The 20,160-nt window shown below is 48.6% G+C and overlaps 1 protein-coding gene across 1 annotated transcript in view; it reads right to left on the bottom strand.

The window, feature by feature from the left end:
• The window catches only part of LOC119951518 (zinc finger protein 420-like), a 61,090-nt gene that overhangs the window by 20,213 nt on the left and 20,717 nt on the right, over positions 1-20,160 (bottom strand). The window contains exons 3-4 of the mRNA XM_038774721.1: positions 15,490-15,995; positions 14,287-14,708 (exon numbers count right to left, since the gene is read on the bottom strand). Coding sequence (XP_038630649.1) covers positions 14,287-14,708; positions 15,490-15,995 — 928 coding nt within the window. The remainder of the gene's footprint in view (positions 1-14,286; positions 14,709-15,489; positions 15,996-20,160) is intronic.

Here is a 20,160-nt window from a genome sequence, read left to right on the forward strand (position 1 = left end):
CGCCTCCCCCATGGCCCCAAGGCCCTCAAACGGTGCTTGGGGCTCTTTTCGTACTACGCCCAGTGGGTCCCCCAATATGCTGACAAAGCCCGCCCACTCTTCAAGGCCACACTATTTCCCCTGTCTGCTGAGGCGCGCCAAGCCTTCAGCTGCATCAGGGACGACATCGCCAAAGCAGCCATGCGGGCGGTGGATGAATCCACTCCCTTTCAGGTTGAGAGCAACGCCTCAGAGGTAGCGCTAGCAGCCACTTTAAACCAAGCAGGGCGGCCCGTTGCATTTTTCTCCCGTACCCTATCCACTTCAGAACTCCGACACTCCTCAGTCGAGAGGGAAGCACAAGCCATCGTGGAGGCTGTCCGACACTGGAGGCACTACCTCGCAGGTAGGAGGTTCACCCTCATTACCGACCAACGGTCGGTCGCCTTCGTGTTCGACAACTCGCAAAGGGGCAAAATTAAAAATGACAAAATTCTTCGGTGGAGGATTGAACTCTCCACCTACAATTACGATATCAACTATCGACCGGAAAAGCTCAACGAGCCCTCGGATGCCCTACCGCGCGGGACATGCGCCAGCGCGCAAATCAGCCGCCTAAAAGCCATCCACGATGACCTCTGCCACCCAGGGATCACCCGGCTCGCCCACTACATCAGAGCCCAAAACCTGCCTTTCTCCAACGAGGAGGTAAAAGCGGTCACCAGGGACTGCCCGATCTGTGCGGAGTGCAAACCGCACTTCTATAGACCAGACAGGGCCCACCTGGTCAAGACTTCTAGGCCCTTTGAATGCCTTGCGATCGATTTCAAAGGGCCACTCCCCTCCACTAACAAAAACATTTACTTCCTTAACATTATTGGCAAGTTCTCCCGATTCCCCTTCGCCATCCCATGCCCCGATATGACCTCCCGCACAGTCATTAGGGCCCTGCATAGTGTCTTCACCCTGTTCGGTTTCCCCAGCTACGTGCACAGTGACCGGGGTTCGTCCTTTATGAGTGACGAGCTGCGTCATTACCTGCTCGACAAGGGCATCGCCTCGAGCAGGACTACCAGTTACAACCCCCGGGGGAACGGACAGGTGGAGAGGGAGAACGCGACGGTCTGGAAGACCGTCCTACTGACCCTCAGGTCCAGGAAGCTCCAAGTTTCCCAATGGCAGGAAGTCCTCCCTGACACGCTCCATGCAATTAGATCCCCCCTGTGTACAGCTACCAACCAAATCCCCCACGAGCGGCTCTTCATTTTTTCCAGGGGTCTCACTTCCGGCGTGGCTGAGGACACCAGGCCCGGTTCTCCTAAGGAAGCACGTCAGGGCGCACAAGACCGACCCCATTGTTGAAAAGGTGCGCCTGCTTCATTCCAACCCACATTACGCATTTGTTGAGTTCCCGGACGGTCGCCAGGACACAGTATCCCTCCGGGACCTGGCACCCCCTGGATCCAGCCCCCCATCTACCCCCACCGAGGAACTCCTTTCCCCGTTCCTTATGCGGCCGCCCCATTGCGCCCCCGATTCTGCGAGCTCATCCCACCAGTCCCGAGCGCCAGCACAAGCTCGCCGCCCGCGCCCCCAGTCTCCATTCGACCAGGAGGTGTATGAGGCTCGGACAAGACTCGCCCCGGAGCCGGCAACCGTACCCCAGACCTCGACGCCCGCCCAGCCACCATGAAAACGGACAATTCGTCCACTGGACAGACTGATTCTTTGAGCCATCACCCCCGCCAGACTTGATTTTTTTATCGGGGTGAATGTGGTGAATGTGATTCACACTATATATAGTTGCCAATATCACTCCATGTATATCTGTTCGTTATCTACCCATTGTAAGTGCAGTTGCACTATCTGACCACCAGGGGGAGTCGCTCTGGAAGTACGCAAGAGTTTGTACTGGGCTCCTCCCTTGGCTCCGCCCAGGACTCCTCCCCCTGGGACCGATGTATAAAGATCAGTGCCTTAGAGCCAGCCTGCCAGCTCACCTGAAGTTCAACGACGAATAGGCTGGTTCAATTGTAAGTGTATTAAAGCCTCTGTTCAGATCCAACTACACGTGTTCGCTGAATTGATGGTTCCATCACTATTCACCTGCAGAGATCTGTGGACAAACATGGCAAGGTCCCTTTGTTCCTCAAAATTTTCTAGTGTCATGCCGTTCATTGAATACTTCCTCATCAAATTTCTCCTCACACTTTTCAGGATAAAATTTCATCTGTCACTTATCTGCCCTTTTGGCCAACCCATCTATATCTTTGTGTAACCCAAGACACTCAACCTCACTGTTAACCACCCGACCAATCTTAGTGTCACCCGCAAACCTACTGGTCCAACCCCAACATAATCATCTGTGTTGTTTATATAAATGATGAATAATCAGGGACCCAGCACAGATCCCTGTGCATCCAGTAGATGCGGCAGAACAGGATTCTGGGAGAAGTCAACTCAGTCACCTCGAATGTACTGTGGATAGCCGAAGAACCCCCTCCAGTAACAAGTAGGAGGAAGTTCATCCAGTAGCGGCAACAGAAGACAATTCCTGGAGAAGTCTGATGTGTTGGGTACTCTGGATCCGTGGAACACATACAGGCCACCAGCACTTAAAATAGTACAACACTATTTTATTAAACTATTAACTGTTGAACATACTCTTACTGTGAGTTAACACAATGTTAGATTAACTAAAGACCTGTGCCTATCCTAACCAGTCAAACACTCAGCACATGGTGAGGATCTGTGCTGTAAGCTGTAAGCTCTGTACTTCTGAAAGGCTGCATCCCGAATGAGTGGGAAAACTGATGCCCTCTGTCTTTATAGTAAGTGTGCTCTAACTGGTGATTGGCTGCGGGGTTATGCATGTTGATTGGTTCTACTGTATGTCCATCAGTGTGTGTGTCCGCACCATGATATACTGGTGTATATTATGACAAAGTCAACTCAGTCACCTCGACTGGGAGGGGCGGCACAGTGGCGCAGCAGTTTGCACTGCTGTATCACAGCGTCGAAGACCCGGTTTTGATCCCGGCGAAGGGTCACTGTCCGTGTGGAGTTTGCACATTCTCCCTGTGCCTCGTGGATCTCATCCCACAACCCAAAAATATGTGCAGGGTAGGTGAATTGGCCATGCAAAATTGCCCTTTAATTGGAAAAAAAGAATTGGATCCTCAAAATCTATTTTTTTTAAAGTCACCTCGACTGGACTGTGAGTGGCCGAAGAACCCCTCCAGTGACAAACAGGAGGAAGTTCATCCAGTAGAGATGGCAGAAGAGGATTCTGGAGGAAGTCAACTCAGTCACCTGGACTGTACTGTTGGGAGCTGAAGAACTGGTGCCAAGGAAAGGTTAAGTCCGAAATACTACATTAGTGATTCCCTCCCTCCCTCCTTCTCTAACCAAACAAAAGGACACTGTGAGGAGGACAAGCAAGGGTAAAGAAGGGTAAGTGACTGGCTGGAGACTGGTAAGTAGTTTTTACTTTTATTTTATTTTCTCTTATTCCCTCTTGGTGTTGTTGTAAAGTTAACTGAAGGATTAAGTCACAGCAGGCGATCCCAGACCCGTGTCATGCTCCTCCTGTGCAATGTGGGAATTCAGGAGCCCTTTCGGTGTCTCTGACTCCTTCATGTGCAGGAAGCGTGTCTAACTGCAGCTCCAGTCAGACCGCTTGATGGCTCTGGAGCTTCAGGTGGATTCACTTCGGAGGATCCGCAATGCTGAGAAAATCGAGCATTGCATGTTCAGTAAGTTGGTCACACCGCAGATTAAAATTGCTGAGGAAGATAGGGAATGGGTGACCACCTGACAGAGGAAGAGTAGGAAAGCAGTGCAGGGATCCCCTGTGGTCATCTTCAACAGAACAGATAAACCGTTTTGGATACTGGGGAGATGGCACACCAGGGGAAGGTGGCAGCAGCCAGGTTGATGGCATCGTGGCTGGCTCTACTGCACAGCAGGGCAGGAAAAATAATGGCAGGGCTATAGTGATAAGGGATTCAATTGTGAGGGGAATAGATTGGCGCAGCCGCGAAACGAGACTCCAGGATGGTATGTTGCCTCCCTGGTGCAAGGGTCAAGGATGTCTCAGAGCGGCTGCAGGGCATTCTGGGGGGAAGAGTGAACAGCTATTGTGGTGAATATAGGCATCAACAACGTAGGGAAAAATGGAATGAGGCCCTACAAGGTGAATTTAGGGAGCTAGGAGTTAAACTAAAAAGTAGGACCTCAAAGGTAGTAATCTCAGGATTGCTACCAGTGCCACGTGCTAGTCAGGGTAGAAATGGCAGGATAGCTAAGATGAATACATGGCTTGAGGATTGTGCAAGAGGGAGGGATTTAAATTCCTGGGACATTGAAATGAAATGAAATGAAAATTGCTTATTGTCACAAGTAGGCTTCGAATGAAGTTACTGTGAAAAGCCCCTGGTTGCCACATTCTGGCGCCTGTTCGGGGAGGCTGGTACAGGAATTGAACCATGCTGCTTGTGTGCCTTGGTCAGCTTTAAAAGCCAGCGATTTAGCCCTGTGCTGAACCAGCTCAATTGGAACCGGTTCTGTGGGAGGTGGGGCCAGTACAAACCGGACGGTCTGCACCTGGGCAGGACCGGAACCAATGACCTCGGGGGAGTGTTTGCTAGTGCTGTTGGGATGGGTTTGAAATAATATGGCAGGGGGATGGGAACCGATGCAGGAAGTTGGAGGGAAATAAAGAGGGTGTGGTGAATCACAGTAGCGTAATTCACACTGTTATTACTTGTGATGTACTATGTCTGTGTAAACTCGGCACACGAGCAGTTGCGCAGCTCTGCCCCTAGGGGGAGATGTACTGGGAGTGTACGGGAGTTTGTACTGGGCTCCACCCTTGGCTCCGCCCATGGCTCCTCCCACAACTGGTTGTATAAAGCTTGGCAGTCTGAGCCTGTTCATCTCGTCGCAGGCAGGCTCCGTTGTGAGATTATTAAAACCACTGTTCACTTCGAACCATGTGTCTTGTGAATTGATGGCCACATCAATTTAATAATCTCACAACGGAGCCTGCCTGCGACGAGATGAACTGGCAGGCAGGCTCAGACTGCCAAGCTTTATACAATCAGTTGCTGGGAGGAGCCATGGGCGGAGCCAAGGGTGGAGCCCAGTACAAACTCCCGTACACTCCCAGTACATCTCCCCCTAGGGGCAGAGCCGCGCAACTGCTCATGTGCCGAGCTTACACAGACATAGTACATCATATGTAATAACAGTGTGAATTACGCTACTGTGATTCACCACAGAGGGGATAGAAACAAAAGGCAGTAAAGGGGAAAGTGGAAGGCAGAGAAACCAAATACAAAAATTCAAAAGGGCCACATTACATCATTGTTCTAAAAAGGCAATAAATGTCAAAAAGCAAGCGAGAAGACTCTGTGTCTCAATACGAGGAGCATTTGTAATAAAGATGATGAATTAACTGCGCTGACAAATCATTAACGGATATGATGTAATTGGGATCACAGAGACCTGGCTCCAGGGTGACCAGGAATGTGGGAACTCAACATTCAGGGGTATTCAATATTCAGGAAAGATAGAAGGAAAGGAAAGGGAAGGGAGGTAGCGTTGCTGGTTAAAGAGATTAATGGAATAGTAGGGAAGGCCATTAGCCTGGACGATGTGGAATCTGTCTGGGTGGAGCTGTGGAACACCAAAGGGCAAAATACGTCAGTGGGAGTTGTGTACAAACAGTAGTTGTGAGATTGGGGATGGCACCACACAGGAAATTAGAGATGCGTGCAGTGAGGGTACAGCAGTTATTATGGGTGACTTCAATCTGCATATTGATTGGGCGAATCAAACTGGTAGCAATGCGATGGAGGAAGATTTCCTGGAATGTATAAAGGATGGTTTTCCCGCCCAATATGTCGAGGAACCAACTGGAGAGCAGCAGGCCATCCTAGATGGGCATTGTACAATGAGAGAGGATTAATTACCAATGTTGTGGTGTGAGATCCTTTAGGGAAGAGTAACCATAATATGGCAGAATTCTTCATTAAGATGGAGAGTGACACAGTTAAGTCTGAGACCAGAGTCCTGAACTTAAAGAGTCCAAAGATGTGCATTTGTTATGGGCCAGGGTTTAGAGAACCCCAAAGTGTATCATGGAGTTCACCTGACCCACAACTTTTAAGAGATTGTGGTATGGGGAGCACAAGGCCTACTCTACAGGTGTGGCACAGCAGAAGCATGGGGAGCACAAGGCCCCCTCTACAGGTGTGGCACAGCAGAAATGGAAAAGTATTTTAAAAAGTAAAACAATGTTTATTCTATGAACTCAAGGTAACCTTTTTAAAACATACAGTGAACATCTTAGCAACCATTAATTCAAATACAACCCCCAAAGAATACAACACTAAGTAAGCCTTAATAACTTCTCAAACAACATCCAGAAGACAAAAGAAACACCTTTTAACAGAAGCACATCAGGTTTACATTCACTACTGAAAACATTTATAATTCTGAATTCACCAAATGGTCAAGAGATAGTCTTTTCATGGCAGAGAGATCAACAGTACGCCTGCTCTGTCTGGCTTCCGCTCCAACACTGAAAAACAAAAATTAAACACACCCTGTAGCAAACAGCCAAAAACCAAAAGTAAAAAGCTGACATACAGCCCAGCGCCACCCACACTCTGACATCATTGATAAACACCCATTTCTTAAAGGTACATTTCTTAAACACCCATTTCTTTTTTTTAAATTTAGCGTACCCAATTAATTTTTTCCAATTAAGGGGCAATTTTAGCGTGGCCAATGCACATACTCTGCACATCTTTGGGTTGTGGGGGCGAAACCCACGCAACCACGGGGCGAATGTGCAAACTCCACACAGACAGTGACCCAGAGCCAGGATCAAACCTGGTCCTCGGCGCCGTGAGGCAGCAGAGCTAACCCACTGCGCCACCGTGCTTCCCCAAACATCCATTTCTTAAAGGTACTCTCACATGACACCTCCCCCCAAGAAAACAAAATAAACCATCAACTTCAAGATGGTTTCATTTTTCACCTTTTCACTATCCTTTAAGAAATACACACAGTAAATATAGAACATAGAACATTACAGCACAGAACAGGCCCTTCGGCCCTCAATGTTGTGCCGAGCCATGATCACCCTACTCAAACCCACGTATCCACCCTATACCCGTAACCCAACAACCCCCTCTTAATCTTACTTTAATTAGGACACTACAGGCAATTTAGTATGGCCAATCCACCTAACCCGCACATCTTTGGACTGTGGGAGGAAACCGGAGCACCCGGAGGAAACCCACGCACACAGGGGGAGGACGTGCAGACTCCACACAGACAGTGACCCAGCCGGGAATCGAACCTGGGACCCTGGAGCTGTGAAGCATTTATGCTAACCACCATGCTACCCTGCTGCCCCTATACATTTTTGTTTCAAAAAACAACTTCTTCCCCTAACTGAAATCCTTCTCGATTGACAGTCTCTTTGAACAAGAAGGTCTCTGCATAATCCATCCATTTCTCTACGCCTCGGCATGTCTCTTTAAAGTCAGATTCTTTAGTTCAATCGGATCACAGAATCCCTTGTAAATCTCCAACACAGGAGCATTGGTTATCACAGCTTTCAGGTAGTCAAATGCATGTTGAAACTCCGCTGTCCACTGACATTTTCGGTGTTTCTTCAGCAAGTCCATTGGTGGAGCAATCACGCTACTAAACTTTTGCACAAATGTTCAATCAAATCCACTCATGCCACGAAATCGCATTATTTCCCTTCATCTTGAGGGTATTGGAAACTCCTCAGTAACTGTTGGTTTCACATCCTGTGTGATCATTTGACCCTGTCCGATTGTATGGCCAAGGAAAGTGACTTGGGTTTTTCCAAATTTACTTTTAGTTATGTTCATCACCAAACCCGCCTCCTGAAGTCAATCGAATAACTCCATCAGATGTTTTAAATGTTCTTTCCATGTTTGGCTGAAAATTACCAGATCGTCGATGTATACCGCACAATTGGGTAATCCTGAAACAACTTTGTTAGATAACCATTGAAATGTGGCTGGAGTGTTTTTCATGCCAAATGGCATAACTTTGAATTGGTATATACCATCTGGAGTTACAAAAGCTGAAATCTCCTTCGCCCTTTCGGATAAAGGTACCTGCCAGAAACCTTTGAGTAAATACAGTTTGGAAATAAAAGCTGATTGTCCCACTTTCTCAATGCAATCCTCCAAACGTGGGATAGGATAAGAGTCCGTTATTGTAACTGCATTAACCTTTCTATAGTCCACACACAACCATTGGGTACCGTCTGGTTTAGGTACCATCACTATGGGTGAGCTCCATTGGCTGCAACACACTTCAATTATGCCATTTTTAAGCATACTCTCAATCTCTTTGTTAACCTGTGCCGATTTTAAAGGGTTAAGTCTATATGGATGTTGTTTGATTGGAACAGCATTGCCCACATCTACATCATGTATAGCCATTTTAGTACTTCCTAATTCATCGCTACAAACTTGCCCATGTGATATCAATAACTCTTTCAGGTCTGTCCATTTTTCCTCTGGAAGGTAACTCAACAATTTATCCCAATTTTCAAGAACATCTTCATTTTCCAGTTTAATTTGAGGTATGTCAAATTCCAAGTCATCTGGATTTGATTCGTCACTTTGAGTTAGAATCATTAAAACCTCGTCCTTTTTCTCTCCTCTTTCAAAGTACCTTTTAAGCATATTCACATGACACACTCGGTGAGCCTTTCTTCCATCTGGTGTTTTTACCATATAATTCACCTCACTTAATTTCCTTTCAATCTGTTACGGTCCACAAAACCTAGCTTTTAAAGGTTCACCTACCACTGGTAACAATATTAAAACTTTGTCACCACTGGCAAAACTACGAACTTTGGATTTCTTGTCCGCTATCCATTTCATCACATGTTGTGCACCTTTTAAATGCTGTCCAGCCAATTCACCTGCTCTATTTAATCGTTCCCTAAAATTTGACACATAATCCAATAATGTAAGTTCCGATTTCTCACTCACCAATTTTTCCTTAATCAATTTAAGTGGTCCTCTTACCTCATGACCAAAAATTAGTTCAAAAGGACTAAATTTGGTTGACTCATTAGGTGCATCCCCAATTGCAAACAGTATGAATGGAATTCCTTTATTCCAATCCTCTGGATCATTGTGGCAATAAGCCCTCAACATTGTCTTTAATGTCTGATGCCACCTTTCTAACGCTCCCTGTGATTCTGGATGGTACGCAGTTGATTTAAATTGTTTTATTCCAAAGCTATCCATAACTTCTTTGAATAACCTTGAGGTAAAATTTGATCCTTAATCCGATTGTATTTCTGTGGGGAGTCCATATCTAATAAAGAATTGAAGTAACTCCTCCACAATCTTTTTAGCTATAATATTACGTAGTGGAATGGCCTCTGGAAACCTAGTAGACACATCCATTATCATCAAAAGATATTGATCCCCACTTTTCGTTTTAGGAAGCGGTCCTATGCAATCAATTAGGACCCTTATAAAAGGTTCCTTAAATGCTGGAATGGGTATTAAGGGTGCTGGTTTTATCACTGCTTGAGGTTTCCCTATCACTTGACATGTGCGACATGATTGACAAAATTTAACTACATCTTTATCTAGTCCAGGCCAATAAAAATGTTTTTGTATTTTCGCTTGAGTTTTCCTTATTCCCAAATGACCTCCCACTGGTACCTCATGTACACCTCGCAACACCTCCTTTCTATACCCGACCGGCAATACTACTTGATGAACTTCTGCCCACTTTTCATCCGCCTGCATATGTACAGGTCTCCATTTTCTCATCAAGACATCATTTTTACGATAATAACACTTTGGTATAGACTCAGATTCCTCGTCTGTGTATGCTTTCTGATATATCCGTCTCATTTCTACATCTTTCTGTTGTAACTTCGCCAATTTTCCTGAACTAAAAATATCCGCCTCATCCTCCACCTGTTCTTTTTCAACCATCTGATCAAAAATCGTTTCTGATAATTGCTCTTCAACTTCATCTTCACTCTTTGATTTCTCCTCTTGTCTGAACCTGTGACTTTGCAACCTTGTTACTACACAATCTGGAAAAATTCCAGGATATTCGTCCTTCAACACTTCAGTTGTCTGATTTTCCACTGGCTTATCCACCACAGTAGGCATCACCCACCTGCGATCCAGCTATATCATTACCCAAGATAAACTGTATTCCTGGACAAGATAGTTTCTATATTACTCTTACTACCACTTCGCCACTCAGCACTGGACTTTCCAACCTTACCTTATATAATGGAACACTACTCCTCTCACCCTGAATTCCAGATATTACCACCTTTTCTGGCAATATTCTTCCAAAACTACATAACTCCTCATCTCTTACCATTAAAGATTGACTAGCTCCCGTATCTCTTAAAATTGTGACTTCTTTACCTGCTCCTCCTGATACACATGTGTAAACTTTACCCACACAAGTAAATTCTTTAAAGAGATCTGGCACCTTCTCATCAATCACTTCTTGATCAGGCTGTACAATCTTTTGCACCTCCTTCGTTTCACTTGGGCTTTCCTTTACCACTTTAACAAACCCTTATCCTGTTTTACCACATCAGCCTTCCCAGTGCTTTTCTTCAACCACCAACACTGCGACTTTACATGGCCTAGTTTATTACAGTGAAAACATTTGAAACGTTTCATTTCTTTTCCACCCTCCTGGATTTCTTTTTTAGTGTGAGGCACACTCCCATTATCTCCCATCAGATCTCCTTTACCTTTACCATTTGAGTATTTCTCATGTCCCCAGTTTCTATCCTTCACAGGCTGAAACTGATGTCGGAAACCAAGCTTTGATTTATGAACTAATTCATAATCATCTGTCATTTCTGCTGCTAACCTCGCAGTTTTAACCCTCTGTTCTTCCACATGCGTTCTCACTACATCAGAAATTGAATTTTCAAACTCCTCCAAAAGTATAGTTTCTCTGAGAGCTTCTTACATTTGGTCAATTTTCAAAGCCTTTATCCACCTATCAAAGTTACTCTGTTTGATCCTTTCAAACTCCATGTACGTTTGACCAAATTCTTTCCTTCAATTTCTAAACCTTTGTCTGTCAGCTTCAGGCACTACTTCATATGCACCTAAGATAGATTTTTTCACCTCCTCATACGTCCCAGATACCTCCTCCGGTAGTGATGCAAACACTTCACTAGCCTTACCTACCAACTTTGTTTGAATCAGTAATATCCACATGTCCTGTGGCCATTTCATTTGTTTAGCTACCTTCTCAAATGAAATGAAAAAGGCTTCCATCTCCTTCTCGTCAAACCTTGGCAATGCTTGGACATATTTAAATAAATCCCCACCAAGCCTTCGACTATGACTCTCTTTCTCACTATCCTCATCATGATCCCCCAACTGTACATTTCCCTTTACGTCTGCCAATTTTAACTGACTGTTATGTTTCATAGTCATTTTCTGAAGTTCAAACTCTCTCTCTTTTTTCCTTTCCTCTCTATCTCTTTCTTTGTTTCTTTCTTCTCTCTCCTTTTCTTTTTCCCTGATCTGTATCTCCCTTTCTCTTTCTTTTTCTCTCATTGCATATTCAAGCTGCTTTAATTCTTTTTCATATTCAAGTTGCTTAATCTGCAACTGGATCTTTGCCATTTCTAATGAGTCAGACTGTACCGCCACAATTACCTCATCTTTTCGCATTTTGTCTGGTAATGTTAACTGCAATGTTTTTGCCAAATCTAACAGTCTGCTTTTAGTCTCTGTCCGTAAGGTACTGTGTGTGACAATCTCCACCCCCAGAAACTTCTGAGAGTCTGAAAGAGCCATTGTCCACAACACTCTCCCTACTTAAACTAAAATAACACACCTGAAAAGCAACAACAATATGCTCACCCTTCACTGTCTTTAAGTTCACTAAGCCAATCCAATAGATAGACTTTTATCCCCCTCGAGCCCCCAATTTGCTATGGATTCACGTTGGCTGATCATGGCGGGTGGGGTGGAGGGTGGGGGGGGGGGGGTGGGGGGGGGACTTTAACACGGTTATAGATCCATGGCTGGATCGGTCGAATTTGAGGACAGGGAAGGTGTGCCGGCTGCAGCGAAGGAGCTAAAGGGGTAACAGATGGGAGGGGTGGGTCCGTGGAGGTTTAGACGACCAAGATCGAAGGAGTTTTCTTTTTTCTCCCATGTGCATAAAATGTACTCCCGGATCATTTTGGACAGGGCTTTCCTGGCCGGGGTGGTGGATGCTGAGTTCTCGCTGATTGTTGTGTCGGACCATGCCCCACACTGGGTAGATTTATGGGTGAGCAAAGAGGGGGGGAGGGGGGGGGGATCTGCACTCACACTGGAGTTTGGATGCAGGACTGTTAGCGAATGAGGAGGTGTGTGGGTGGGTGAAGGAGGCTACCCAGTAGTATCTGGAGATAAATGACACAGGGGAGGTTTCGGCAGCAAAGGTATGGATGGGAGGCACTGAAGGCAATAGTTAGGATGGAGTTGATTTTGGTATGGGCTCATAGGGAGAAGGTGGAGTGGACAGAGATGGACAGGCTGGTGAGGGAGATTCTCCAGGTGAACAGAAGTTACTCGGAGGCCCCGGAGGCGGGGCTGTTGAAGGAGCGGCAGGAGCTGCAGATGGAGTTTGGTCTGTTATCACAAGTGAAGGCGGTGGGGCAGTTGAGAAAGGTGAGAGGGGTCTGGAATCTTCCCTACCACCCACTTCATAAACTCTGTGTCGGCCCAGTTTGGTGCATAGATGTTCATTAATACCACCGGCATCCCTCCAGCTTCCCACTCACCATAACGTATCCAGCACCCGAGTCTGCCACTCTGCTCCCTACTTCAAATGACACCTGCTTATTAATCAGAATCGCAACCCCCCTAGTTTTAGAGTCGAGTCCCGAATGAAATATTTTCACCACCCACCCCTTGCTCAGCCCAGTGAGATCCACCACCTCAGGTGTCTCCTGTAGCAATGTCACGTCCGCCTTCAAACTCTTCAGATGCATGAACATGCGAGCCCCCTTGACCGGCCCATTCAGCCCTCTCACGTTCCATGTGATCAGCCTGGTCAGAGGGCACCCTCCCCATCGATCAACCATAACCCTGCTTAGGCCAGCCTCCAGTTCGTGTCCTGCCCCTTTTTAGGCTCACCCTCGGGCATCCACCGTGACCGACCTCCAATTTGTCTCCCAGTGCCAGTCCCTCCCCTGTCAGCAGATCAATGCACCCCTCCCCCATAACAAAATAACAATCCCATCCCCCCTCAGCAAACCTATCACCTGCTCGCCCCCCACTGCACTTCCGTGAGCTAGCCCGCCCAGCTAGCCTGGTAGCCCGCGCCCATGGCGCCAAGCATCATACCCCCCACGATCTGCCTCCCCCATCACTCAAACATACATATGCAAACATCACAATCCCCAACAAACACAAAGAAGAAAATTCCACCCTACATCCCCCACTGAGAACAAAGTTAACCCATAAATAAAACATTGTAATGGCCCCAAACTTAGCGCAAAACAATACATACAAAACCAGAAGGAAAAGTAGGTTTAGCAGCAGATCACGAACACAACTACTCGCCTCCCCCCCCCCCCCCCCCCAAGCTCAATGTCCTCCATCACCTGCCAGTCCCCTGTCCTTGACAAAGTTCATCGTTTCATCTGGTGTTCCGAAGTAACGTTCCTGGCCCTCATACATGACCCACAAACGTGCTGGGTACAGCATACTAAACTTCAGCCCCTTCTTAAAGAGTGCCGATTTCACTTTGTTAAAACTTGCCCTTCTTTAGGCCAGTTCCGCACCCAGGTCCTGATAGACACACAGTTTGTTGCCTTCCCATGGACAGTTCCTCATCTGCCTGGCCTATCTCAAGATCTGTTCCTTGTCTAGGAACCGGTGCATTTGTACCACCATTGCCCTCGACGGCTCGTTCCTCAGCGGCTTCCTCATAAGTGCCATGTCCACCTCCAAGGGCCGAGCAAACGCACCTTACCCCAGCAGCTTCATGAATATACGCGCCACATATGCACTTGCGTCCGATCCCTCATTGCCCTCCAGCAGCCAACGATCCTCAGGTTCCGTCTACGCAATCCATTCTCCAAATCTTCCACGTTATCTTGCAGCCTCTTCTGGTGGTCCTTCATCGGCCCCATCTCCACCACCATCGCGGCTAACTGGTCATCGCGCTCAGCCACCATCTCTTCCACCTTCTGGATCACCTGGTCCTGGGTTTCCAGTCTCTAATCCATACAATCAACCCCCGTCTTAATCGGATCCAGATATTCCTTTCTTTGCTGAGCAAATTTCTCATGAAGAAAGTCCACCAGTTGCTCCGTCGACCACTGGGCCGGCAGCTTCGGTCCCTGATCTTCCGCCATATTCCCCTGTATCGCAGGCTCCACTCCTGTCTTCGACAAATGAACTCTCCTTTTCAGACCACTTCTGGTCCACGAATGTTTCTCGTATTCTCCCCCCTTTCGCTCTTTCCCAAGGAGCAAAGGTGATGGATTTACGGTGTTTGCATGGTGGAAGTGAAAATCAGTTTCTTTCAGAACTGCTGATGTTGATTCGTGTGGTGCTACGGCCTTTTGGGGCGGATCTCTGAATGAGTCAGGGGATAGGTCTTGGTCATAGGAATCCATTTTGTAGTCATGTAATCTGAATCTCTGTATTCTGAAAGTGCATAAATCCACAAAATGGCCATCTTCACTGTGGTGAATGTGATTCACACTCTCCCTTCGCTCCGCCCAGGACTCCTCCCCCTGGGACCGATGTATAAAGATCAGTGCCTTAGAGCCAGCCTGCCACTCCTCTGGAGTTCAACGACGAATAGGCTGGCTCTGTTGTAAGTGTATTAAAGCCTCTGTTCAGATCCAACTACACGTGTTCGCTGAATTGATGGTTCCATCATTCACCACAATAAAGACATTTCATATATTTTCTGGAATTCTTTATCGGAGTAAGAACAGGGGTCGGTGTTGGTATTACCGGAGGAGGAGGAGGAGTAATTTCTGCTGCGATAGCTATGCTACTTTCCACAGCTGCTGCTTTGGGCTGGGGCTGAGGTCTGTTATGGTTTTTAACTTGCAAGCTAAGATCCAGTTGAATGCATTGTTCTATGAAGGTCCTGAAGGTAGTACCCTCTAGCATCCAGTCGGGTAGGACTAAGTTTAAAGCTGTAGACAGTTTGGGTCTTAAACCAGCGACAAAAGCAGTTTTGAATGGTCCTAATGTACTCATATCCCAATTTTCCTCTTTTGGCTGGAGTTCCATTCCAGAATGCTCCACCCAGATCGCTCTAAATCTTTCCTTATAATCCTGAGATCCTCAGTATACAGGATGTTATTTTTCCCCAATCAGTTTGAGGTGTGTTAAATCTTAATACATCGTATTCAGTTGTTTTTGTCACTTCAATTTTAAACTGTTTGGTGCTTAGTGGGTTAAGTTGTATTACAGTTTGTCCACCGCTGGTTTCATCTTTTTCATAGCTACGTAGTTCAAGTGAACAGGCTTCCTTTGTTTAACAATCTCGGAGTCTGTTGAAGCTGCCATGGGAGGGTTTTGAATCGGGGGTAGCAGCATGTTTTGGTCGTTCTCAGAGTGAGATAACAGCTCGTTCTCAGGGACAAGGGCCCTTGAACCCGGATCTATAGTTGTCATGTCAATATCAGCTTGCGACAATGCAGGAACTGAAAGCGGTAGAGTCTCGGTCAGAATTATGTCTGCTTCTGCCTGTGGCAGAGTTGCTTGCTTTGTAGATTTGAGATATAGCTGAGGTTTCAAAAACACATTTGATAGCTTCGCCAACTTTCCTCTCTGTAACTTTTTATGACCTTTCATACGCTGAAGGAATATTCGGGTAGTTTTCCCAAAAATTCTCTTTTTATTTCCAAGGGACCATTTGCTCTTGGTAATGTTGTTCTTCCAGACAATTTCCGCATTTGCTTTGGGCAAATCAAACTGACGAGTAATAGGAGATTTGAGATCTCTGAACAAATTTTCAGTGGAGACATCCGGTGGAACTCGCGCCCCCCCCCCCCCCCCCCCCCCTTCCTTGTGGTTGTGCGGAAGTCAGCTGCACTTTTTGAAGTAAGAGGGGGTTTTAAAGGAGTGTCGTCCCCCATAACTTCAACTTTGAAGGAGTAGGAACTTTTCATTTTCTCGCCCCCTTGTAACCCTTCAGTAACACTTAGAAGCAGTAGGGAAGTTGTATTTCTCATGCTTTACAGCCATTTTCACTGTCTGTCTGTTTGAACTGCATGACCTTAATAAACCATTTTAATTCTGAACCATTTTAATAAACCATTTTGATTCTGAACCATTTCTTCCTTTAAACTTATTATATAAAAGTTAGATTTCTATCATCTACCTAGGGTCCACTTAACCCAGTGATCCCACATAACCTAACCTTTTGGACACTAAGGGGCAATTGGTAATGGCCAATCCACCTAACCTGCACATCTTTGGATTCTGGGAGGAAACTGGAGCCCCTGGAGGAAACACATGAAGACAGGGGGAGAAAGTGCAAACTCCACGCAGTCACCCGAGGCTGGAATTGAACCTGGGTCCCTGGAGCCGTGAGGCAGCAGTGCTAACGACTGTGCCACCATGCTGTCCCACATGTATGTTCCATTCAAACTGAATATGGGATCAATGTAATATGGGCCGGGATTCTCCCCTACCTGGCGGGGCGGGGGGTCCTGGCGTTGCCCGGTGGCGCCAACCACTCCGGCGTCGGGCCTCCCCAAAGGTGCGGATTTCTCCACACCTTTAGGGGCTAGGCCCACGCCGAAGTGGCTTCCGCTACGCCGACTGGCGCCAAAACCGGCGCAAACGGCCTTTGGCGCTACGCCGCCCGGCATCGGGGCTGGCCGAAAGGCCTTCGCCGGTCCGCGCATGTGCCGGTGCATCAGCGGCCGCTGACATCACCATTGCGCATGCGCGGTAGGGGGGGTCTCTTCCGCCTCTGCCATGGTGGAGGCCATGGCGGCGGTGGAAGAAAAAGAGTGCCCCCACAGCACTGGCCCGCCCGCCGATTGGTGGGCCCCGATCGCGGGCCAGGCCACCGTGGGGGCACCCCCCCGGGGTCCGATCGCCCCGCGCCCCCCCCCCCAGGACCCCGGGGGCCCGCTCGCGCCGCCAATCCCGCCGGCTCAGAGGTGGTTTAAACCACATCGGCGGGATTGGCCTGTCAGCGGCGGGACTTCGGCCCATCGCAGGCCCTTCAGCACAGGGGAACGCCGATCGGCGGGGCGTGATTCCCGCTCCCGCCGATTCCCGGGTGGCGGGGAATTCCGGCCATGGCGGGGGCGGGATTTACGCCGGCCCCAGGCGATTCCCCGACCCTGCGGGGGGTCAGAGAATTCTGCCCCTGATCACTATTGCCTAGGACCCTAGTTTATTGGCTGAGCCCAATAAACTACAGTCACCAGGTTTGTAACTGTTACGGCGAAAAGTACAGCTATTCAACCTTAGTGTACTTCACTCTTCAACTCATGAGAAGCCAAAGACTTGGAGTAAAAGAACCAGTCCAAATTGGGACACCAGAGAGCTGAAATTTAAGGAGAGTACATACTTTGAGATTTGATTACAAGGAATTAGCTAATACCAATCATTTTTTACTGGTTATCTATCATGACGATCGATTAAGGTGCATCATGCATAGCAGATGAGAACAATTAACCAATCACATTAAAGGTGCGCGTGCTTGATTAAACTATCCAATCACCACAAAGACACGTATGTTGTCTTGCAATTAGTGATATCGGTGGTCCGATATCTAGGGTGTAGCTATCAATCACTTTCCTCCCTACTGGTTCATGGTTCTTCTCAAGAAATGGATGCTATCCATCAACCCTCCATATTGTTATTAGCAGACACCCTGAAGCCAGAGCAAAATAGTAACTGTTCCACATTGTTATCCAGATCTTGGGCGGGATTCTCCGACCACCCCGCCGGGTCGGAGAATCGCCGGGGGCCGGCGCCAATCCCGCCCCCGCCATCTCCCGAAGTCTCCGACCGGTAAAAAGTCGGCGAGGCGTCAATCCCACCGCCCGCCTCGGAGAATGGTGGGGGCCGGCGGGAGGCTATGGACCCCGGTGCTGCCCATATTCTCCCGGCCGGATGGGCCGAAGTCCCGCCGATGTGACCACGGGTCACGCCGGTGTAAATCAAAACAGCTATATAATGGCATCAACCAGTGCTGATGCTTGACACCGTTCAGTGTGGAGGTAGGTCACGGCGGGGGGAGTGGCCGCAGGAGAAGTGATGGCGTGACTGCAGTCTGTGGGTGGGGGAAGAGGTGGCAGGGGGTTGGGTGGATGTGGGGTGGGATGGGGAGGTGGGGGGGATGGGAGGGTTGGGGGGGGAGAGCCACTGCCGGAGAGGGGGGGGAGAGTGCCAGTGAGGGGGGGGGGGAGAGCGAGTGCCGGGGAGGGGGGGAGCCGGGTACAGGCGATGATGATGTGTTGTCATTTCCCCCCCCCCCGCAGGGCATCATGTTTTCTCATCAGCCAGCAATGTTGGCCACCGTGGCGGCAGCCGCTATTCTACATGTTGCCCTGAAGGTGGAGGAGGAGGAGCGTGGCAGAGAGGCGGCGCAGGCTGCCGCAGAGGAGCAGGAGCCCAGGCTGGAGGGTCACCCGCCCGACAGGACGAGGAGAAGGAGGAGGGGGAGCATGAGGAGAGGGTGGAGGACGTCGTGGCGCCATGGAAATGGAGCCGCCCGAGGAGGCCCTGTGTGTACCGGCCCCATTCGTCATACCAGGATCTCACGGACCGGGAATGCAGCAGGAGACTCCGGATGAGCCAGGAAATCATGGCACACATCTGCCACCTGCTGGCACCACGTGGCACTGGGGGAGGACACCCTCTCCCCGTGTCCGTCAAGGTTACGGTGGCCCTGAACTTTTATGCCACGGGGTCATTCCAGGCGCCGAGTGGGGACCTGTCCGGCATCTCGCAGACATCGGTGCACAGGTGCATCCGGGCAGTGAGAAACGCCCTTTATGCCATCGCGGACCGTTACATCCGGTTCCCAGTGGACCAGGCGAGCCAGGATGCCCGGGCCGTGGGCTTCTCTGCCGTGGCTGGTTTATCCGTGTTCCAGGGCGTGATCGATGGGATGCACGTTGCCGTGCGGCCACCTGCAGATAACAGGGCTGTGTTCAGCAATAGGAAGGGGACGTATCCCATGAACATCCAAGTGGTCTGCGGCCACCGCATGATTATCCTGCACGTCTGCGCCCGGTACCCGGGAAGTGTTCATGGCTCATACGTGTTATCACGGTCTTACATCCCCGGCGTGTCCGAGGGATGCCAACCCCGGCTGAGGGGCTGGTTGCTGGGCGACAGGGGTTACCCATTGCCGTGGTAGCTGATGACGCCTATACGGAGGCCACAAAGTGACGCGGAGAACAGCTATAACGATGCCCATGCAGCGGCAAGGGGTGTGATCAAGAGGTGCTTTGGGCTGCCGGGGTGAATCACAGTCCGTGTAATTCACGCTGTTATTATATATGATGTACTGTGTCTGTGTAAGCTCGATATACGAGCAGCTGCGCGGCTCTGTCCCTAGGGGGAGATGAGTTTGTACTGGGCTCCACCCTTGGCTCCGCCCATGGCTCCTCCCACTAACCGGAAGTATAAAGCCTTGCAGTCTGAGCCTGCCTGCCAGTTCATCTCGTCGCAGGCAGGCTCCGTTGTAAGGTCATTAAAACCACTGTTCACTTCCAACTACGTGTCGTGTGAATTGATGGTCACATCAATTTAATGATCTTAAGAAACAAGAAGAAATCTATAAGAAGAAATTGAAGAAACAACTCAAGAAACAACTATGGAATCAGCCCTCAAACCTGACCGACTAGAACTCGACCCGCAGGCTGCAGAGGCAAGAAAAATCTTCCAGCACTGGCTCAGATGTTTCAAGGCCTACCTGGCTGAATCAAGTACTCCAGAAACTACAGAGGAGCAGAAACTCAGTCTACTGCACGCAAGGGTGAGCCACCATATATCTTCTCAACTAAATAGTACCAACTCGTATACGGGGGCCCGATCCATGCTAGATCGAATGTACGTGAGGCCCATCAACGAGGTCTACGCGCACCATATTTTTACGACCCGCCGC

Source organism: Scyliorhinus canicula, chromosome 17, assembly GCF_902713615.1.
Source record: "Scyliorhinus canicula chromosome 17, sScyCan1.1, whole genome shotgun sequence".
Classification (NCBI taxonomy): Eukaryota; Metazoa; Chordata; class Chondrichthyes; order Carcharhiniformes; family Scyliorhinidae; genus Scyliorhinus; species Scyliorhinus canicula.